The sequence below is a fragment of the Lethenteron reissneri genome, chromosome 37, assembly GCF_015708825.2.
Source record: "Lethenteron reissneri isolate LAM-NWPU_2019-01 chromosome 37, ASM1570882v1, whole genome shotgun sequence".
In the NCBI taxonomy this organism is placed as follows: domain Eukaryota; kingdom Metazoa; phylum Chordata; class Hyperoartia; order Petromyzontiformes; family Petromyzontidae; genus Lethenteron; species Lethenteron reissneri.
In genome coordinates, this window is record NC_083815.1 from 11,191,769 (window position 1) to 11,215,611 (window position 23,843).

The 23,843-nt window shown below is 47.6% G+C and overlaps 1 protein-coding gene across 5 annotated transcripts in view; it reads left to right on the top strand.

Annotated features, from left to right (window-relative positions):
• Positions 1–23,843, top strand: part of LOC133351464 (inositol 1,4,5-triphosphate receptor associated 1-like) — a 120,191-nt gene that overhangs the window by 63,493 nt on the left and 32,855 nt on the right. For 3 of the 5 annotated variants that reach the window (XR_009756180.1, XM_061566693.1, XM_061566694.1), the window contains exons 8-13: positions 1,563–1,669; positions 4,077–4,162; positions 5,051–5,230; positions 5,692–5,760; positions 9,370–9,465; positions 17,888–17,925. Coding sequence is in view for 4 of the 5 variants with exons in the window: in XM_061566693.1 (XP_061422677.1) it covers positions 1,563–1,669; positions 4,077–4,162; positions 5,051–5,230; positions 5,692–5,760; positions 9,370–9,465; positions 17,888–17,925 (576 nt within the window). In the remaining variant the exon portion in view is untranslated. The remainder of the gene's footprint in view (positions 1–1,562; positions 1,670–4,076; positions 4,163–5,050; positions 5,231–5,691; positions 5,761–9,369; positions 9,466–17,887; positions 17,926–23,843) is intronic. The other 2 variants (XM_061566695.1, XM_061566696.1) reach the window with 1 other exon arrangement.

Below are 23,843 nucleotides of genomic sequence, written 5' to 3' on the forward strand. Positions count from 1 at the left end.
CATCTCTCACGCAGCCGACCCCTCTTTCCCACACCCTTCTCCACCATGTATCCTCCTCCTCCGCAGTACTTCCTGTCCCTACACCACCCCCGTCCCTTCGCCACCCCGTCTCCTGCCACCCCGTCTCCTGCCACCCCGTCTCCTGCCACCCCGTCCCCTGCCACCCCTCTCTCCTGCTACCCCTGTTCTGTCACCGCCTCACCCTTTGCGTGCCCTCACTCTAGGCCGGTAACATCACAGGGGCCATGTCAAATGGAACGTGTGTGCATTTTGGTCACGAATTTCACGGCCAACTTGAATCGTCTTAAGAGGGACTTTTAAATAACTTGGCGGGAATATGAGAACATTGCTACAAAATGGGACCTTTTTGTCAGTATTTGATAGTGCCAAAAAAGGCCCCATTTTGAAGCTGCTCACCCCGAGCTATCAATGCCCTGAGTGCATTGTCTTTGTGCTGTTCGCCTTTTGGCATTCTCTGGTCGAACACTGGTGATGAGACTAGACCCTAACGAAGGCTGTTTGTGGTGTAGGCCAATCAGTTTAAAAGACAATGCATCTTTTATCAAACCATGTTTGTTTGCATGTTCACCACAAGTACATGTGGTTAATGCAGACTTAATTCCTTGCAAAGAGTTTCTATTAGGTGTTTGAACATCTTCACACCTTTCGATTTAAAGATTTCGTGACTGCAGGGATTCATCTTCTTGGTTCTTTCGGTAAAGTCACGTAGAAGGGAAATAATAAAATAATAAAAATAAAACATAAGCAGCCGTCCTCAGGTGAAGAACATTCAGACACTGTCTTTCCGACAGACCTGTTCTTCACCTATAGATGGCTGCTTGCGTTGTGGCCGAAACGTCGTGAGAATTATTTTATTATGTTTTATCTTTATTATTTTATTATTTCCCTTCTACGTGACTTTACCGAAAGAACCAAGAAGATCTTCACACCTGTTTTATTGCCAGAAAGGGTAAAACCTATTCTTATTTTTTTCAAATCTGTCGAAGCTTCATCTCTAGTTTCGAGAATGTACCTCACGCTTGGGAGACAATTCCAGCTTGATATTACGCAATATTGAAAGTTACATTTAATTTTTAAAGCTTCGGGCTGAAAATAGAATTAGCCGTTCCTAACGTGACTGCCAATTGGCAATGCGTCTATTTTCTGTTTTTGTTTGTACTTGCCTACTATACTTTCTGTCGCAGTGGTAGAAGCAAACCACAAGAGAAGGAATATTTAGAGGAGACAGATTATGAAAGATTCTGATTCAAATCAATACACAACATTTACAAATGTATGAACGTGTGCGCGTGCCACGATCGGAAACTTGGGTTGTGGGAAAATAAAGTTGGCAGCCTCATTGCTGTGGCAGTGATTAACTCCAAACATTCTCGTGGACGAGCCTTCTGCCGGCTCGTACAGCTGCCCTCGCGAGCGCCGGGGCGGCTTGCGTTCAGCTAGAACGTGCGACGTTGCCTGCAGAGAGGTTCCTGTGCGTGCGAGGAACGAGCGTCTTACACCCCCCCCCCCCCCCCTTGCGTTGTTCCGCTGCCCCCGCGCAGTGTGGGGCCCGCAGCCGGCTGCCTCCAGGAACCGCGACGCCGTCCAGTCCATCGGACGCCTCCGATGCTTCGCCCGACATCGACACGAGCGGCAAGGCTCAAATAATGTGAGCGCATCCACCTCATGCCTTGCATGCGCTGGGTTTTTTTTACCTTCCCTCGCGGATTTGTTGAACGCGACTTCTGTTGACTCGGTTCGGCGCCCCGGATTAATTCCTGGCACTCTTTTTTAAAATCCAGCTCGCCTGTGTGTGTGTTTTTTTCCCCCTACTCACGGTTTAAACCTCACAAGAGCCGTAGTAAGTACAAAACAACAACTCTCTTCTGAAGCATATCGATTGAAATCGTAAATGAATTGTTTCGCCAAAAAGCCGTGCTCGCGGTGGAACGGTTTGCCGGCGCGAGAGTCGCCCGTGGACTAAGTAACAGCGTCGTGGCGGCGCAGCGATTCTGGGGTACGTGTTGTTACGATGTAAGCTCCGCGATAATTGCATCGTCCGTTTTCTTAAAATATCGCCTTATCTTGATTACCATTGGTCGTATCTCGTATTCCCCATCCCTTTCTTTCCTCACGACACATTTACAAAATCGAAAGCAAAAAAAGCACATGAATTAAAAGTTGTAAATAAATAACTACTGCCTTTGCCTATTCATTCGTCCTCAGCAAAAAAAAAATTCGGCGTAACTATAGGCTGTTATCGCCTACTTATTTCTCGCATAGCTGACTGCACGTGCGTTCTATACAAGTCACAGATTGTCTCATGCCAGACCCAAGTGGAGTGAACTCGAGTTGCAGGAGCTGACTTGCGATCTTTACTTGTGCCAGACTCGTACAGCAATGCACGAGCAAACGCTGGAAAACATTCGCGAAGTACAATCGCAGAGTTAATGGTAACTGGTATCGCAAAGACCAGGTCATGTCGCGAAAGTTCACATTGTTCTCGTATTACGTTGTGAAAGATTATATCGAAGCAATCCTCATTAAGACGATTCATCCTGTACCACGAGCAAATTTCAAGTAGCGACAGCTCTAGTGAGGATCAGAAACTTGCAAACTATCCTCTAGCAGCATGAAGACATGCAGTGTTCAACACGATTAACACTAGAGACTCAGTCAACGTGCAACGTTTACTGCACCGTACATAGCCAACCGTGCTAATCAGAGGTGCAGGGGAAAGACAGCAAACTAAACACAAAAAGCAGTTAAAAAGGAATGAGTTTTAAATCTAGTTGATTTACAAGTGCATAGCTCCAGTGGCTTCCTAATATCGGAAGGAAGAGCGTGCCAGACGGCCGCAGAAGCACATCTGAAAGCGCACGATGCGGTGACCGTCTTTGTTCGATAGTCAGCCAAAAGGCTCTGCTGCTGCGAGGATGACCTGCGTGATGGTTTATGGTCTTTGACGAGATCAGCGAGGTTATTGGTGGTTCAAACAAGGTAAATGTTGTGAGTTTACTTTCCAACACACCGGTGTGCTGTACTAGTAACGAAATGGCATGTTCTGTTTACGTGACAAACCTTACTAATTGGCTGTGTCGGCTAGTGGCTGGTTTAATGACACATTTATATTTACCCGATCTAATCCCCCCCAAAAAACCCCTCTATTATGAATGATATTGTGGTTCACGCTGGGCCAATCATGGCACGTGTGGTTGTAACCATTGGACCGGCATTGACGCAACGTTGGCCCAACGTTCCATGTTCACTGGGTAGAAGACTGGTGAGTAAGTTAGAGATCTATATCACACTATGTCAGAAACAACATTTGCTGGCTGACTGGTGGGAAGGTCGAGGGAGGGGAGTTAGGAGTGGTGGTGGTGGTTGAGGGACATGTCCAAAGGATGAGCAGGCTGCTATTTATGAGCACAACAACTTGTGCATGCTTGCAGAGTGATTGCGGTGTAATGTATGCAACGATTCTGTGATGTGAGCACACTTTTCTCTTAAGCAATTCCACGTGTGGAATGTACGCCTTACGATGGTATTGCCACCCCAAGTTATAAGATTTGGTAAACTTATCACGTATACAAGCTGCTCAAGCAACCTTAGAAAGGTGTGTTAGTTACAGTCGGTCAAAGGTTACGTAAAGTGACCTTCCACGTTCATGTCGAATAAACGGACCAGTTTACACATCGTTCGAAAGTCCATTTCAAGTCATTAGAAGTGGCCATCTCTCTCAGCTCTCTGCGTACAATAGGTCAGAGGTTACAGTCGTCAGCTCTAGGGCACACGACTTAGATCCATGTTGCACTTTTAACAGAAATGTGCATTTAATAAAGTGCTCACAACCTGGAGAGCTGACGTATAGTGTGTGGGCTCTTTCAGCGGCTGCTCTTTAATGGCTCTTGAAACAAAAAAACCAAAGCAATCAAGTTCAGCGGGAGCCGGGTGTTGATTTGCGTGTCACGACCCTGTCATACTTCTGCGAGCGATGGATGAAATGTTGTCGATAATGCCGCGGACACCGACCGTGAACGCTGCCTGCGAACTGCTCTTCCCCCTCTTCCCCGCAGGCCTCACAGCTTCAACCACAGGCGCTCCATCCGCCTGTCTCGTTCCTCGACGGCCAGCTCCATCACCTCTGTCGGTAAGACAGCAGGTACTTCAAAGCTCCTCGTTTCACGGCGGATACAATTCTCTCCCGTGCCTTTAGGGGCACTGCCAAATCACCCGAGGCAGTGTTCACCGCTCGTTTTCACTTGCGCCGATAAGACATCATCAGCGTGAGGGCGGCCACACATTTGAAACCATTGGGGGGTTTGGCAGCACCACGATGATGGGGGGGGGGGGGGGGGTGTTGACATGTTGTGTCGGGGGATGCACATCAGGGGCCGCCAGTGGCCCGCGGGTCTTGCAGTGAAGAGCGCTGACCTGGAGTCGACGGAACGCACAGCTAATAACGAGCAATATGCCGCAGCCTACACCACGAAACACTTGATACACAATGGCAAATATACCCCGTATAGCCTCTAACAGGCTGGTTCGACAAGTGCTCTAAGCGAGCACCTATTACGTCTTGCACGGGACACAACGGGGTTGGGTGGCCAGTGCTGATGCTTACACACCACACCCAGGCACTCATTTAAGGCTGAGACGGCCTAGGGGATGCTCAGCATCGATGCATATATTTGTCACTGTTTGGTGGTGAGTGGGAATTGAGCTCGGGTCGCTGGTTCCATAGCGCAGTGCGCTCACCACTGCGCCACCGCTCCCCACACTCGATATGCAAAGTTCACACACAGGGTCACAACGGTATTTGTGAAACGAAGCAATTCACAAATATTTGTTGTCTTTTTTTTGTTCTTCAGAGTTACTCATCATGCTCCACAGCTTGAATCTTCTTGCAAACGAAGAACACTTACAATGATCGGCTTCTGAAACCCGTACCTCCCGTTCGTTGATCGTGGCACGAGCGGCGATCGGCGCTCCCCCGTTTGACGCCCACACCCTCTCTGTCCACGAACCCCCCCCCCCCTCGCCGCGTGAGACGAGGATGGCCGAGTGCTGGACCTGCTCCGGGACGAGCTGCCCGAGCCGCTGCTCGCCGAGGAGGAGCATCGGCGTAACCTGCAGCTCCTGGAGGACGCGTCGCGTGCCAGCCAGCGCTTCCTGGCGCGCCCGGGCCGCCGATCACGGCACAGCCTCTCCGAGGCGGCGTCCTCGCCTGGTGCGTGACCGGGGGGCATGGGGACACGGGGGACATGGCACGAGGGCACAGGGGCATGGGCACACGGAGATGGGGGCATGGTGACACGGGGGCACACGAGGGCATGGGCACACGGAGATGGGGGCATGGGGACACGGGGGCACACGAGGGCAGGGGCACACGGAGATGGGGGCATGGGGACACGGGGGCACACGAGGGCATGGGCACACGGAGATGGGGGCATGGGGACACGGGGGACATGGCACGAGGGCATAGGGGCATGGGCACACGGAGATGGGGGCATGGGGACACGGGGGACATGGCACGAGGGCATAGGGGCATGGGCACACGGAGATGGGGGCATGGGGACACGGGGGAAGGGATGGGCAGAGAACCTCACCAGTCTCGCTGGCTCCCCGTCCGCATGACTTGACCTGCACCGTTGCTTTGCTTTGCCTGTAAAGAAGTCTGCTTCATTCCAGGTCTGTCCCCTCGGTCCACACCCTTTCCACTCCCGTCATGTGGCACGTCTCAGGCTGGCACACCACCAGGTAAGTTCACAACGTACACGGTGGCTAGGGTTGCCACCTGCCCTAGTTTTCCCAGGACCGTCCTCTGTTGTCGCTGTGCTCACGCAACACGGATCTCCCTTGTACAATAGCCGGCAACTGGCTAAACGGGATCATCCGTGTAACTTTTGTAAACACTGCTGTTATGGGAGATCTGTAAGCCTTTCCATGGACATTAAATTCCCAGTTTTGTCAGTTGTGTAATTCAAGTCAATGCGTGTTCATGTAGTTTTCTCCTTTTCTGATATTGTGAGATAACCTGCTTCCTATATGGCCAAGTTTTTGAACCTCAGAGGTGGTAATCTTCTTAATCCCGTGCCATGGCCACACCGGCATGCCTCAGTTAAACCTCGATTGCCACGGTCCACTAAATTGAAAGCTCATTTCTTTAGAACTGCTTCGTGTTTAGTTTGTTGTCCTTCCTCCGCACCTCCGACTAGCACGGTTGGCTACGTACGGTGCGAAAGAAGTTCAACAAACATACATACACACGTTTCATAGCCACATCAGCGTGCCATAGGCAGCCTGGTTTCTTGAGGTTTCGGCCAAGTTGAGAGCCTGAAGATGTTACGCCATTTGTTTGTCCATATGCGGCGACGGTACTCTCATCTCTCTCCCCCTAATCTCCCCCATTAACACAGCTGATGTGTCTTCTTGGTTCTTTCGGTAAAGTCACGTAGAAGGGAAGTAATAAAATAATAAAAATAAAACATAATAAAATAATTCTCACGACGTTTCGGCCACAACGCAAGCAGCCGAGACAGCGTCTCCCCGACAGACCTGGTCTTCACCTGTGGCCGAAACGTCGTGAGAATTATTTTACTATGTTTTATTTTTATTATTTTATTACTTCCCTTCTACGTGACTTTACCGAAAGAACCAAGAAGATGAATCCCTGCAGTCACGAAAGCTTTAAATCGAAACAGCTGATGTGCTTGCGTGCGGGGATGGGATTCCTTTCCAGCTTGGACCCCGCCTGCTTGCCCTTGGCCAACATATATAACCTCTTGTTGTAGCGGCTGTCTCGCTGTGTTCTTCCTGGTTCAGCAGTTCCACTGCTGGATTCTTTTTCCGCCTTCGGACGATCGCTTGTGTTGCGATCGAAACGTCGTGATACATTTATTTTTTCTTTCTACCTACGTGACTTTACCGAAAGAACCAAAGAGCATAATAGAGGTTATTTTGGGTTAGATCGCGTAAATATAAATGTCCCACCACCACCACCCGACATAGCCAATTAGTAAGGTTTGTCACGTAAACAGAACGTGCCAATTCGTTACTAGTTCAGCACTCACCGGTTCTGTGTTGGAGAGTAAACCCACGACGTTTACAATTCGAGTGCCGTGACATTTCGCCAGTAATTGCAACCAGCCTCATCAGGCGACAGGCAGCGACAAACATTGCGGAGAAAACCTGCATCGGCCAACGTAACTTCTCCACCCATGGCAGAGCCCGGCTGGCAGGGCAGATTGCACATGGGATGACTCAGCACGTGCAATGATTCTATTGGTAATCTCATTCACCCTGCTGTGTCTGTTTATGTTTGCAAATAGCATAAACAAGTGTCCCCGTTTCCAAGCGGTCACAGTTTACTGTGCGAGTCAGTTGGCGAGGAGAGAACTCATCCACAAATAGAAGACGTGGGGACGTGCACGAATACTTTGCCCCCTAATTGCCAGCGTCGTTCTTTCCAGAAGCAGGCAGGGAAGCAATTAGGTCACTTGGCGTGCGCAACGTACATCGCTGCTCTTGTCACTGAGCGGCACGCTGCACATGTAACGTTTTTGGGAATGTTATTCTCTTGGTTTTTCTTCTTCTTCCAAAGTAGACACTTGTGCGGGGTGGTCCTGGGGCTCAGGTGGTATCGATGGGGCGTTAACGTTACACTGAAGGGGGTGCCCACTTACATGGGGTGGAGGGGTGGAGCGGTGGCGAGATGTTAACTACCTCGCTTGGTATACAGAAGGTCGTGGGTTCGATCCCGATCCCGATCCTGACGCCTGTATATTTTGATAATAGAAAGGTTTTGGGTAGATGGCGTACATATAATTGTGTCGTTAAACCCACCACCCGACATAGCCAATTAGCAAGGTTTGTCACGTAAACAAAACATGCAGTTTGTGACTAGTTGGAGAGTAAACCCACAATATTTACAATTCAAGTACCATGACGTTTCGCCGGTAATTACAACCAGCCTCATCAGATCACAGCCAGAGTTCTGGGGAAAAATCCTCCTGATCAAACCCAAAAAACTCTTATTTATAATATTAGTCGTGGAAGCCCATGTGTTAAGCTGTATATTTAGGCTTAAAGCTTTCGTGACTGCAGGAATTCATATTCTTTGGGTCTTTCGGTAAAGCCACTTCAGGTGAAGACGATTGCTTGTATTGCGATCGAAATGTCGTGATTTAGATTTTTGTTATTTTTTCGATCTACGTGGCTTTACCGAAAGACGCAAAGAATGTGAATATTTAGGGTTTTCATGTCTATCTCCCTGCGGTTGCACGAATTATTTTCCGAGTCCTCCGGTTTTTCCCTCCACATTTACAAACACGAATTAAGAGTATTTGGCTGCTATAAGATTTTCACGCGATAAGCCACTTCGTTGAGCTATCATTTGTGGCCAGGTCGCTTCTGAAAAAGAGCTGTGTAGTTCAATGGCCCTTAGGTGGCACTACAAGCCCGGTGACCCGAGTTAAATCCCTGGCAAGCGGCTAACGTCGGTGGTGAGTGATGTTTGAGCCCGGTCGCATCACCAACCTTGCACTGACCGGGATGGTGAAGTATGGTCAAACAAACGCTATGACCGATAAGCGTGGGAACGCCACGATTCTGCAGTGGGCGATAAATGTCTGCAAATGTACACGACTGTTAAGTTGATTATCGCACGGTGCAATTACGACATTCACTTTGCCATTAGCAACTTGCGAAGTGACAACTTGGCTGGCATTCAGATGATGCGAGCTTATTCCCTGTCATCCTTCAAAAGTGTCTGATTTAAACATGAAAGCCGCAGACATTTGTCAGTCGCGTGGGACTTGAGCTGAAGCTGGCAAACCCACAGTTAGAAGGTGTCACATTCTGCTCCGATAGGATAGTAAATTGAATCTGCAGAGATTGGTATCAAGAGAGCAACCACTCGTCAGAAAGAAATCAAATCGCCTATCTAGGGGCTGCTTTGGCAGCAGTGTTTAAAGGGCCAAGCCAAAGCCACTCGCCACCTTGTCATTATCGCCACATAATAGCGGGAAAATCAACAGCAGGATAAAGGTGCTGGGCAGCAGTGGCCCTGCAGAGCAGAGAGAGAGAGTTGCAGAGAGATTGATTGACTCGTTTGTAATTGCACTGTGGGGGGAGCGATCTGTAACTGTGCATCTGTCAGCCGGTCTATTGGGTTCAACTTTACACCCTGCCCGAATAAAGGACCCTTGGCCTGACAGAGACTCGAGCATAATTAAGTCTCCATTAAACAGCAGCGCTAACGATGAAGCTGGCGAGTTTTCGAACGCATCGCACCCTTTGACGTGTGCCGGGTGTGCGGAGGGCCGCCTCTTGTAACTTCTCGCCCTGCCGCCGTTTTTTTGTTGCCAGCGCTCTCGCCGCCGCTGCCCGCTCGGGTGGCCCCTCTGCGCGCTCCCACGGCCTGCCTCGACAGCGCCGCGAGCGCCGCGGGGGCCTCCGCCGAAGGTGAGCGGTTTGGCTCCGAGCGGCGCCACGCGACACCCGGAGCTTGGAGCGTCGCTCGCCGCGGTTCTGGTTTTTTGCTCGGGCTTAGTTTGAATTCAGATCGGCGCAATGTATGTCAGAATCAGGATCTGTATTTACAGCGAAGGAATCTGACGAGCCATGAAGCTCTTTGTTGCTCATGTCCAGTGTGGGGCAGGTAATAACGTTACAATAACAGTACAAACACACGGTAGCAGTGCAAAGTACAGTAAAGGTAAACAAATCACCCAAACACGTTAAACATTTGAACAAAACTATTCCCATCCTACCAGGTAATGCCGACTAAGGTATTAACTTATTTCTCAGAAGCAACCGGACTACAAATGATAACTCAACAAAGTGGAGTATTACGCTGAAATTCATAGCAGCAAAGTAATCTCAATCATCTTAATGCATGTTTGTAGAACTTTTTTCGCACCATATGTAGCCAACCGTGCTAACCGGAGGTGCAATGTATGCTGCACGTTCCGTTTTTCCTCGGTTTACCTCAATTGTGCTACGGGCATCGCGTCACGAGGTGAAGAATTGACGTGGAAACTCTTTGGGAGCAGCACACCCCGTATGTCAGAGAGTGACTGTGGAAGAGATCTCACGGAACTTTTCCAGAATAATCCATCAAGCGCGGCAACTTTTATCCGTCACAGAGTATGAGGCCTGCATCGCCACACACCCTGCCATGAGATTAAAAGCACGGCATTGAAACCGTTTTTTTATTTCTCATATCTGCAATTCTTTCCAGATTGAGTGCAAAACCAAACTTTGAATATGATGATGTTTTTTTGGTGTGCAGTCACCAACTCGCTACACTATGCTGAGGAACCCAGTTTATAATCAAGTCCAGATTCTAATTCAGGATGTCAACGGTGCTGGCTCAATGTTCAACATTCGCTACCTCGCAACGTACATTGTATTTGTTTGGTGGGAAATGATTCGCTTTCTCTTGTCATTGATTAAATAGTCAGGCTTTAGCATTGCGTTTCAATTCAAGAATTGCTTCTGTTTTATTTCGTTTTTACCGTCTCGTTAGGATGGTGAGATGTTAGCTACCTTGCCTGCTATACAGGAGGTTGTGGGTTCGATCCCGACCCTCACGCCTGTATATTTGGTCGCTATACATTTTTCCCGTGATAAGTCACTTTGCCGAGCTATCATTTGTGGCCTTCTGAAATAGATCAGCGGGCCTTAGCTGGTAAAATTAAAATAAGTTGAGTTTTAGTTGTTAGTTTTTAGTTTTGTGCTGTGTCGCTTGCACCGTCTCGTTTGCTCAGTTCGCCTGTGGGTGACACAATGTAACATCTGAATATTTATTGCATGTGATTTGCGTAAAATAAAATACAGGCAGTCTATATCACGCAAACCATGGATCGATTTACGGAGCATCTTCCGACACGACTCTGAACGTATTTGAACAGTCGGTCTGGTTTCCGATGTGACTTGGTGTGGAGCTTTTATTATTCTCCGAGGGTTGTTGTAGATGTATGCCTATTAAACCCTGTTAAATACGGCTGATAAAAGGAAGAACACAGGGCAAGTGACGATTCTCCAGTTTCTACCGTCTATGGGAAAATAGGGGTCCGATTTTTGACGGCGGGGTTTACAGAAATGCATTGCATCGTAAAATCGGGGACCAAATGAACACGTAGGTTTTAGCGACCACAATCCTGGCAAATCGCCTGAAGAAGCTTGTTGTTAATCACCAGCTAAACGTCGTGCTCAATTGTAAATGTTGTTGGTTCTAGTCGCCGTCACACCGATGTGCTGAAGTGATAGCTGATCGGCATGTTTGTTCACGTGCCAAACCTTACTAATTGGCTGTGTCGGGTGGCAGTGGGTTAATGACACATTTATATGTACGCTCTCTAAGCCAAAACCTTTATCGTGAATATGTTATGAGAGCGGGGACCGCCTGCAGTGGATTCTTGCGCATTATGAGCCGATGCCATGTTATGGGCTTAGCATGTAATTATTTTTGAATGAAAACATGTTTTCACCGTGGTAACTTTAAGATAAACATTTTCTCACACCAACACATTGAATGTTACCCAAGTCAGAGAACTTAAGTCTCTCTGTGTGAAGTCACATTTGGCAAATCCTTCGGTGACGAACTTCTCACGAGTAAAACTAATTATTTGGCGAATATGTGTTGGCAGTATTGATAATTCACATTTGTAAGTCGCATTTCATTCGTAGATTCGCAATGCGCCAGCTTGTTTGGAAAGCAGGAAATAAACAGAACCTGCAGGGTAAATGGCCAGAACTATCGTGTGAAGGCCAGTCTACAGAGGTGAGTTTTCAAGACGGACTTAAATATCTATAACGACTCTGATTGTCTTTACTACCAAAAGGAAAGCGTTGTCCCATCGTCTGGGAGCTGCACTGGCAAAAGCCCCATCACCCCAGGGACAGAGCCTTGACCGCGGTGTACTTAGAAGAAGGCGATCCGCAGATCTCAGGAACCTCGTTGGAGCGTCAACACGGATCAGTTCCTGCAATTATTGTGGGGCTAACCCATTGAGAGCCTTCAAGGGGAAGCGCAGCGGGTTGTGATCTGGATATCGTGCGCTGTGACAGATGGGACCATTGCCTGAAGGCCTTGCCTGTTAAGGCAGCGGTGTTGTTTGACTACGGGCGTTTGAGTTTTTGTTTTTGTTATTTCTTCACGAAGCGCTTTCGTGAGAAGACGTGAAGGTCGTGCTCGCTAACAGGGATCGTTCGATCGTCCAAACGACCCTGCCAAGTTGACACGCCATTCTCGTTGTCTAACCGCGCCTCCCCCCATTGGATGGAATGTATCGCAGCATTCAGTTTTGGAGAAAGAGTTTAATGTTTAGCGGTTTTAAAGAATAAGAAAAAAAATCGCGTGCTTCGCATTCCACCCTAGAATATATTTGTACCGTAGCGAATGATGTTGACAATATTGCACAATGCCCAAGTGATGCTTCAAAGTTAACCAAATTAGTTGTTGACATGCATCTTTGTGCTACGCAGAAAGGGCCATTACCCAAAAGGGTCTCACCTATTGTCTACACTTTTCTTTTTCAGGCCACACAAAGTGTTGCTGTCGAATGCATTGAGTTTGTGTGTTTTAAGCAACCCTCACTAGTTGGCTGTGTCGGGTGGTGGCGGGTTTTAACGACACATTTATATATTTACGCGATCTAACCCAAAAAAACCCTCTATTATGCTCTTTGTTTTTTTCGGTAAAGTCACGTAGGTAGAAAAAATATATATATCACGACGTTTCGATCGCAACACAAGCGATCGTCCTAAGGCGGAAAAAATAATCCATCAGTAGAACTGGCGGTACACCGGTGCAGCATAAAACAGTCTAATCAAAATTTGAACCGACATTCGCCTTCCGACTGCTTCGACATCACGAGATCTGATTTTGATGCACCCCCACCGCCCCGTAAATCGCGGGGAAACTAAATAATGGTTGCTAAAAATGTGCTTTTTTTTATACCGCGCATTATCGCTGTACCGCCAATACGTCCAAACGCTTAGCCTTTGAAGACAATTTCGCACCCACTTTTATTCAAAATGGTCGTAACTGGACAAGTTTAGAAGTCGCTTAGCCACCTTTTAGGATGATCGGTTGACCTGGAGCTCACTGCATTGCGAAAGGCTGTTTTTTAAGGACACGTTTGTGGATAGAAGTGTGTTTTGGTCTGAGCTTCGTTTGTATCAACAGACGGCAACGGTAACATTCCTGTCCTGTCGTCGGGCAGTTAAACAAAAAGGGCCTGCACTACTGCACTGCTACGTGATCTTGACAAGCGTTATAAATAACTGAACTCACTTGAGTAGGTTGGTACGTGGGGAAAACACCTCGTTTATTACATCTTAATCGCAACTTTAAAAAATGCAAGGAAAACGCACATTGTTAATTAATTCGTGTACTACATTATCTTCTTCCAGTCCCTGGAGGTCCGTGCTGTGCCCTGCTATGGACTTGCCCTCATTTGCAAGCAACAAAATAGATAAGCAGACAAATACGTCGTCTTCGTATACCCGCCTCTCCACGTAGAAAATAACAAATTACAGAACCCATTGGCCGCACGCTCTTCTGCAGTGATTCCGTACAAACAGCACTACATCAACGCGGCTGACGTGATGCACTCCCAGATGGCCGTGGGACCTTGATGGGTTGTGCAACAAAAAAAACGTTTCATTTTTTTCTTACATAGAGAGACCGATAACATGAAAGAGACATATTGTCTGCTTATATATTTTGTTATTTATGTTCTCCACAATAACTCTGATGACTATTCTTTTGGTTCTGCGTCCCATGGGCCCTAATGTGTCTCTGCCCAAAGACGGCCTTTGTCAGTCGTGAAGTCCGAAAGGGATTACCCAACCACGGAGTGATCAGGAGGGGCATTGCTCAGCATTAGGCATGGAATGAGGCATGATCACTGATCTCGTCAAGGAGCATGAACCATCACTGCCAACTCCGGTCATCCTCGCAGTTGCGACTTTTGGCTGCTGGCCTTCGAACAAAGACGGTCACTGCACCGTGCACTTTCAGACGCGCTTCTGTGGCCGTCTAGAATGCTCTTCCTTCCGATATTAGGAAGCCACTGGAGATTGAAAACTAATTTCTTTAGCGCTGCTTTTTTGTGTTTCGTTTGTTGTTCTTCCCCCGTACCTCTGATTAGTACGTTTGGCTACGTACGGTGTGAAGGAAGTTCAACACACACACATACATACTTGCTTACATTGATTTGTTGAAATTGATTCGAGAGGTGGCACATTGGCCCAGAGTTCAGAGCGCTGAGCCGACACTGCTGAGATCCTGCGTTGGAATCCAGATCCAGGCAATTCGCCAGGGATCCGACCGGGTCATCGAACGGAGTGGATAAGACTCGGCCTGGTCACCAATATACTCTTAGTTCTTTCGGTAAAGTCACATAGGTAAAAAATGAAATAAAAATTAATACAAAATAAAATAATGTTTATTACTTGATTTTATTTTTTTATTAATTTAAATTTAATTTTTGTACCTACGTGACTTAAAATTAATAAGAAATAAAATAATGTTTATTACTTTCTTTTATTTTTTATTAATTTAATTTCATTTTTTACCTACGTGACTTTACCGAAAGAACTAAGAGTATGAATCCTTGCAGTCACGAAAGCTTTAAATCTGGTCACCAATGACTGCAACAAAACCCCATCACATTAACATGATGATTCTGCATTGAATTTTTTTCTAAGTTTCAGCTGGAAGAGTTAAATATGAAATCTCCCTTTGGCCATGTAGACCAGGTCACATGACGAGATGTCAGCAGTAGCTCTGCGATATCTGCTTACGTGGGCCGGTCTCTAGCACGAATGGTTGCACTGCTCTGCGAGAACTACAAATGGATTAAATTTTGATTGAAAGCTTTCGTGACTGCAGGGATTCATATTCCTGGTTATTTCGGTAAAGTCACGTAGAAAGGAAATAATAAAATAATATTAATATAAAAAATATTATATAAATATTATTTTATTATTTCCCTTCTACGTGACTTTACCGAAAGAACCAAGAATACAAATGTATTCTTTATCCCCCGACTTGACACACAGAGCACAATTGAGCATTTGAGAGGGATTACCCAACCACTCGCAGTGCATGAATCAAATCACGCGCTGAGGAATCCATTGCTTTAAACTCATGCAGTCGCTTTCCTTCGTGCTAAATAGAATGAACGAGATGGAATAAATGATACAAAACAGAAAGTCTAAATTGAGACAGAGTAAACGACAAGGGCAGACAGAAGACCGGACTGTGTGTGCGGTACAGATTAAACAATACAAATGAGTTTCGATATAAAGCTTTCGTGACTGCAGGGATTCATCTTCTTGGTTCTTTCGGTAAAGTCACGTAGAAGGGAAGTAATTAAATAATAAAAATAAAACATAATAAAATAATTTTCACGACGTTTCGGCCACAACGCAAGCAGCCGTCCTCAGGTGAAACGCTGTCTCCCCGACAGACCTGGTCTTCACCTGAGGACGGCTGCTTGCGTTGTGGCCGAAACGTCGTGAGAATTATTTTATTATGTTTTATTTTTATTATTGTATTAGTTCCCTTCTACGTGACTTTACCGAAAGAACCAAGAAGATGAATACAAACGCGATCACGGCAGACAAAACGGGCGAGGTGAGACGAGGTGTACAAACAGGATTGGCTCAATCGCTTGAGACGGACTCCACGGACGAGGAGAGACGGCACACACGTGACTGGGCAAGTGACATCGGGCAGTTCAGATGTGAGGAGCAAATACACATGAGGCAGCGAGTCGAGGCGAGGCTCTTAAAGCCTCGCCTCTTTTCTGGATTCCCATTCTCCTCATCTGCCCCCTCCCACTGCGTACCACCTCAATCATTCTTATTTTGTCTCCGGCTTGTTTCCCTTGGTTAGACACCTCGGGCGAAGGCACTCTGTAAATATAAAACGAGATGCCGTACAAAACGGTCGACACAAATTGGTATGCCGTGGACCATCGTTAAAATCGTGTCCTTGTGTTTGAAAGTCATCGCCACGGACTTCTGACACTGAAACTTTGTAGTCGGCACCTGACGACCGTTGCTCCGAGGGAGAAAATAACAAAGATGCACCCAGACATCGCGCTTACGTTACTTTATTTCCTGTTTCATTTCCTTACATTATCCCCCCACCCCTTCCCTCACGCATGTGTGTCGAACTTCTTTCGCACCGTACGTAGCCAAACGTGGCAATCGGGGGGGGGTGCGTTCCTGTCGTCATTGTCGTATCTCATCGCAGGGTGTGCGCTGGTGTCATACAAAGATCCCCCGTGTAGCCTTCACACACCGTTGGGGCAAATACTGTTTGTTCCCCTTCCACGTGAATCTGCTGCTCCCGATCGTGAACCCCGTTCTGTGGTAGCGCCATCGAGGCCGAGTGCCACCAGACGGACACGTGCTCGTGACTTGCACCGCCCTCGGCGACGTCCGTGTTCCTATGGAATAATAATAACGCAGCGAAACATTGCGATCGCCAAATCGTGACAATCAGTCCCACCTCACGGAGGGCGAGCCGACGATGCGTGTGCGCGCCTATCGTGGTGTTTGGTTTCTGCGGTAATGACCGCGCGTGTCCAATCTGCCACGCGCGTGCCGGATGGTAACAACAGCGTCTTCACCGGGGCCAACAGCGGCAAGAGAGGCTCTGTGCGCTTGATAGGCAGTGCTGGCGGGGGGGGGGAGGAGCTGAGCGCGAGGCATAACCGTTGAGGGTTGCAAGAGAATGATCCGTGGCATTTGCTGCTAAATCTCAATTTCGTTCAGTATCCATCCTCGCAGAGTGCGAGGAGAAGTCGTGAGAGCTGTGAAGTCTCTCTCGCGGTGAAAACGAGACATCCGAGGGAGCTGAGAGGCACGGAGAGCCAATGGTCGTGTCAGGGACAGCCTACTGCTGAGATCCGGGATAGCACTCTCCTGAGCTGCCTGAGATTAGCCCACGGGCTATCATTGCCTCTTGCCCTGACCGATGGTGCGATTGAGCTGGGGCCGTGGTCGCTGCACAAGCCTCTGGCCCAGCACCGTGGCGGCAGCGAGGGTCGGTGGATCGCACAAACGTCGTGGAACTCCCCTCCCCTCCCGTGCGCGGACAGCAACAAAACGTGCCCCTCCACCAGTTCCATCTGTTTGCTTCTCACTCGCGTGGGTTTTTCTCCAGGTGCTCCGGTTTCCTGCCCACATGTAAACGCTCATTAATTCGCCAATAACACCTCGACATATATAGAGGACTGCAGAGCTTGGGCAGTTGTTGGCAATGGCTCGTCGCACGGCTGCCTTCCTGCGTGTCTGTGGCAGAGGTCGCAAACGGGTTTTGATTTCTTACCCGTACCCGTACCCTGCCGTACCAGGGTCGCAAATGGGTACCCGTACTCGGCCGGGTACGGGTAGCCGGGTATCGGGTAGGGTACGGGTATCGGGTACCCGGTTGCGACCTCTGGTCTGTGGTTCCTCCTCGCACCTCTGCGTCGTCCTCTCTGTCTCTTCGAGTGAGCGAATGCTGTGTGGCGACGCGTTCCAGATAAAAATATCTATATAATTATTGTAACCACGTGACAATACGTACAAGCCTTTGTCAATCGGCTGCTGCACAAAGGCCACTCCACGCAATGTTAGCCGTGGCGGTTGTTTGACCATACTTCACCGCGCTGTTAAGTCGAGGTTCGTGAAGGGGTGGGGGAGTCCAGGACTGGTTCAGATACCACTCGCCACCGATGCGAGTCGTCGCCGCGCTCGTCACACACAAAGTGCTCGCCACAAATGAGCCACGATACCTCGCTGATGAGATGGCGAGAGCCGTTCTTCCTCCTCCCCCCCCCTGGTGGTGTTAATGCGACGTCTCTATCTCCTCCTGCAGGTGGAATCAAGAAAGGCCCCAAGCCCCTGGTCGAGACGGTGAGTAGCATCTTGTATGTATGTTGGACTTCTTTTGCACCATACGTAGCCAGCCGCGCTCATCGGAGGCGCTGTGGTTGTATGTATGTTGAACTTTTTTCGCACCGTACGTAGCCAGCTGTGCTAATTGGAGGTGCGCAATGATGTAAATCTCCCCAACGTGTGATCCGTGTACCCCAGCAGCTTGGGGAAACGGTCCGGGAAAACTCTGCAGATGCTTTAATCTTTTGTCACAAAGCACCGGACGTTTCACTCCCCAGTCGCACTCTTTTGTTTACTTGACGTTTTACGGCGCTCCTGGAGAAGTTTTCGTTTCGAACGATCTGTCGTCGTTGGTGCTGGGCCGTGGTTGTCCACGTGAAAAAAAAAAACCTCGACGGTGTGAGACGGTGGTCGGGGGAAGCCACGGGGGCTGGAGATGGAGTGGTTGTTGTTCCATCTCACGTGGGGGGCGTCTCGCCTTCGAAAGTGAATTTGTTTTGGGTCAGACGAGTGAAATGCCAACTTTAAAGTGACTTCCAGAAGCGTGGCTTCGTTAAATTACCACGCAGTGTCGATTGCCTGACCAGGAGTTACTCTGCGTTGACCACTGATGGTGTGGAATGATTGAACCTGTCCTATTGCGTTATCTCCTATGGCCAAATGAAGAGCGACGATTAGAGATTCGTTTCTAAGTGATTTAGCCATTTAATTGTTCAATATAAGGGTTGGTGAATTGCTGATCCATCCACCCACTCACGCACCCTCCCACATACCCACAACCGCAGAGCCACCGTCCCCCACATGAATAGTAGCACACACACGCGCGCTTACTCATGCACTCACCCACTTACTCAATCATCTACACACCCACTCACTCACCTACAACACTCACTCATTTGCCAACTCACTCACTCACCCATACAACCATCTACTCACCCAATCAACCACTTACCCACTCACTCGCCGACACAGACAAAGATCCCCCCCCCCCCCCATATACCTTTAACTGACAGTTGGAGCAAGTGTTGTTAACGAGCACCTATGATTCCGGAACGGCACACGAGGGGGTGGGTAGCAAGAACCACACCCGACACACCCACCCACTCGCCAACATGCTCCCTCAACAACAACCGCCATTCGCCACTAAGTGGCGGTGACGTCTCCACGACGCTTGTGCCAGGCTATGTGCACCTTGAGGCCACGTGAAGAGTCGAACGCCCGCTGGCAGGAGGTCACGGGGCAGAACCAGGTGCCACGGGTCGACTGGCTGATGCACCACCTGTGCCCCCTACTGTGCCAACTTGCTGTGCTTTAGCCACCCGGCGCTCCGCTCGTTGTTGTGAGAGTCGCTCCTCCGCCCTCCGTTGTTGTTGGAGGGCGACTTCCTCCAACTGCCCAGTAGCGGCCTTCACGAGCCTCCTCCACTGAGGCCGATCTTGACGCCGCTTGTACCAGTCATCAGCAAGTCCACTCAGCTCCACATCCTCCTGTACCACATCACTCCATCTCTTCTCTAGCCCGTGTCGCGCCCGTTTAGCCCCCTCGATCCAGCGAAACAAAAGCTGTTTAGGCATGTGGAGGCTGGGCATGCGGGCTACATGGCCCAGCCAACGCAGCCTTGCTTGCCGGAGGAGCTCACCGATGGGACTTTCAAGGATATGTGAGCTCCTCACACAATCCATCCTGGTTAAACCCAAGATAGATCGTAGGCAGGTCAGCCTAAATGTTTCTAACCGGCGAAGATGTTCAATTAGGGGGGTCCAGGTTTCGCAAGCGTAGAGAAGGGAGGGAATGACCGTGGCCGAGAAGACCTGAAGCTTCGTAGGTGGATGGGTGAGTGCTCCCCCATTCACCCATCCATCTACACACCCAACCATTCAGTCACTCACCCATTTGCCCACTCACCTACCCACTAATTTACTCACCCACCCACTAATTTACTCACCCACCCACTAATTTACTCACCCACCCACTAATTTACTCACCCACCCACTAATTTACTCACCCACCCACTAATTTACTCACCCACCCACTAATTTACTCACCCACCCACTAATTTACTCACCCACCCACCCATTAATTTACTCACCCACCCACCCACTAATTTACTCACCCACCCACCCACTAATTTATTCACCCACCCACTAATTTACTCACCCACCCACTAATTTACTCACCCACTAATTTACTCACCCACCCACCCACTAATTTACTCACCCACCCACCCACTAATTTACTCACCCACCCACCCACTAATTTATTCACCCACCCACTAATTTACTCACCCACCCACTAATTTATTCACCCACCCACTAATTTACTCACCCACCCACTAATTTACTCACCCACCCACTAATTTACTCACCCACCTATACACTCGCCCATCGACCGACTCACCACCTTCAAATCTATATTTGTTTTGCATTGCGAAGTTATCTTGGCCTTGGTTTAGTGTTCGTATTCACAGTGGCACATAGACAGCAGAGAGAGTCTTGTAGTCTCCACTTGTACACACCAAGTGCCTATATCTTCCGTGGTTTGTGCTGAAGCGGTTAAGCGCTGCCCATTTTTTTCCATGGGGGATGTTTTGACAACGCCTTCACTTAGACAGAACACCGAGTACCCCATTCATCATTTTACCTTTTCAATGTACGATTCGTCAAACACACAACATGATTTAAATATATTACGTGTTTAAACATGAGGGTATTATAACATTAGTGAACTACCTATCGGTTTTCAGTTGCATTGTCATTGAAGCCGTATCAAAGAAATGTTCTTAAACAAAAAACGAAAGTTTAAGTTGTAATGGTCCACGTATATTTTTGTTGTTGTTTTGAAGCTATTAAAAAAAATATGGATATATTATTTATTCCATTTTTCGTTCCTGGCTATGAATTTAAATAGTTTGGAAAACAATATATATTCCATAATACAGTTTTTTGGGTTAGATCACGTAAATATATAAATGTGTCGTTAAAACACGCCACCACCCGACACAGCCAACTAGTAAGGGTTGTCACGTAAACAGAACATGCCAGACAGAAGCGAGTACAGCACACCGGTGTGTTGGGGAGCAAAGCCACAGCATTTACAATATGAGTACGACGTTTCGCCAGTAATTACAACCAGCTTCATCAAATAATATATATTATTATTTCCACGTGTTGTTGCCCACTTACCGTGCGTACAATTTCACTGCAGTGAAGAGAGGTATCACGTGTACAACGTCACGTGACCAACAAATGGTGACACTTCTACATCCACTCGTGGACTTAAAGCTTCTTGTTTTAAATAAAATTTGAGTTCTGAAAATGAGGCACCGGTTAGCTAGTGGACATTCAGCAGAAAGTTATGTAGATTGTGATAAACTGATAATAATGCGTCTCATTGGGTTAAACAGGTAAAATTAACGGTTAGAAATCCACATATTTTGCTGCGGCAAAAGTTACATGTAAAACTTAGTTGTGTATTCTAAAATTCCTGCGCAAGGATGATCATTCACAGGTTCCCGACTGGTGGCCGTGTCGTGCTCTTTCCTCGCAAGAGAGTCTGCTCAGTATGAATCCCACAGTTTATGAACTTGTCGAGGCACTGTAAAACACACCTCGTTTTTTTGTACAAATGGAATTTCAAAGAATTCTCGAGAAGCTTAAAAAACACCAACGGGCTCTACGATAAAATAACCATTGCATTTTTTTTTAGATTTTAGTTTAATGCAGTACACGTCCTCTTACCCATGAGGCTATTGCCCATAACTCAATTATCACCAGAGCCTATAGGATACGTGAAAACTCCTATTATCCGAGTCCCTATTATCTGCAATTATCCTTAGATTTTTTCATGGATGTATCGAGTAAATTTGCAGACAACACGGATAATATGATCTGCGATGTTTGTAACCAACATCAGCTTGGGTAAGATGCGTTGTTTGTTTAAAGCACTCTGCCTTATTGGTCCTGCTTTTTAGTGTCGTGTTATATTTTTGCGAGATGAAGATAGATTGATTTTAAGTCATTAAATCATTTTCTCCAGAGGGATTGCTTACTGGGGCCTCTCGTGGGGCCTCCGTGTTGTTGCCAGGCTTTACCCTCATGATCACAGGGCTGTCCCTCTGCCATCCATCGACACGCACCTTTCACCGTTGAACCTTGTAGCAAGATGTTAACTCCCTCGCCTGGTATACAGGAGGTCATGGGTTCGATCCCGACTCTTGACGCCTGTTGTATATTTGGAGTTTTTATGGTTTTTCTCCACCCTGCTTGCGTGGATGTTTCTCCGGGTCCTCCGGGTTTCCCCTCCACGCTAAGAAACGTGCGTTTAGAGTTCTTCGCTGTTGTAAATTTCCACACAATGAGAAGCCACTTTGTTGAGTTATCATTTGTGATGGTCAGGTTGCTTCCGAAAAAGAGCTACATAGCTCAGTGGGCCTCACCTGGTAAAAAAAAATATTAAAAAATAGAAAGAGAACTTAACTCACAAACAACAAATTGACCCCACTTGAAGCTAATTTTCCTGACCCAGGATGTGAGCGTGAACTCGGGAGTTGGCCTTCGGGCTGCTGTTCAGGATCATCGTCTCGAGCGGATTCATCGCTGATCTCGTGGGAGGGGAGGAGGAGGGGGTGGATTTTATCGCTGATTTTACATCGCATTCTGTTCGAGTCCTTTTTGTGCTTGTCTGCTTGTGGGAGTTGGATTTCCCGTGTGGGATATCCAATCCGAGATCGGTCAGAGATGTCGGTGGAACTGGCAGAATACTATTTTAGTCTCCCCATATCTGATTGCAAAAGAGGAATACTTGCGTGTGTGTGTTTTATTTTTATAAAGACTGCATCGAGTTCCTGTTGAGAGGCGTTTCAGGTAGAACAAACGGATTAATTTACCGTCGTTCTGCAAATTCCAGTATGTAGTACACTGCATAAATCAGCACTTTAGATATGAAAATGTTAAACATACACAGTATGTACGACGTTAATAATGTTTAGTCATGACAACTATATGACGTTAATTGATTTTAAAAAAATATAACTTTTTTTATACAAGCGCGTACAGCTAAGGTTGCAATACACATTTCGCTGATAAGTTCTCCTTGGAGTGAACGTTGCCAAGTGTATATCTGCTGCTGTGTACCACCGTGTGATGTGAGGCAGGGATACGATAGTCATTGGCGTTTACAACAAAAAAACAAGCGACCTGCGGCTGAAATGGCCGTTGAGGCAGTGTTCATTTCCCATTTACAGCCCCGAGCCACTGGTAGAATTTTATCGACCATGGAGAGGATGATGGGTAGAATCTCCACATTCCTATGGGGGGTGGACGACTCTATCCAATCGACAACTGCGGTTGACTTCCTCACAAAGTGATACCTCATTGGAACCTCATTTGCTAGTAAAAAATATGATAATTGTTTTTTCACCCTTCTATCTGGCAAACAAAACTGACACCTTTTTTACAAGGAGGCATGTTTGCATAGACCACAATACCTGCAGTCATAATGCAAACAAAAAACATAACTCTGATAATGTGCACTGTCCTTGAAGTTGATTGGTGCGCCTTTTGGCGTCGTCTGGTCCAACCCATGTGAGACTAGGCTCTAAGGAAAGCTGTCTTGGGTGTGGACCAATCAACTTCAAGGACAGTGCATACATTATCTGAGTTATGTTTTTTGTTTGCATTATGACTGCAGGTATTGTGGTCTATGCAAACATGACTCCTTGTAAAAAAAGGTGTCAGTTTTGTTGCCAGATAGAAGGGTAAAAACCAATTATCAAAGTGATACCTATTTTATCGACCACGGAGAGGATGATGGGTTGAATCGAGTTTCACCGCCCCACCACTGAACCCTTTGGTCAGATTGGGTGGTGGCTCCGCGTTTGCTGTACGCATGTACAGTACCTATGTTGAACTTCTTTCGCGCCGTACGTAGAAAGTTCT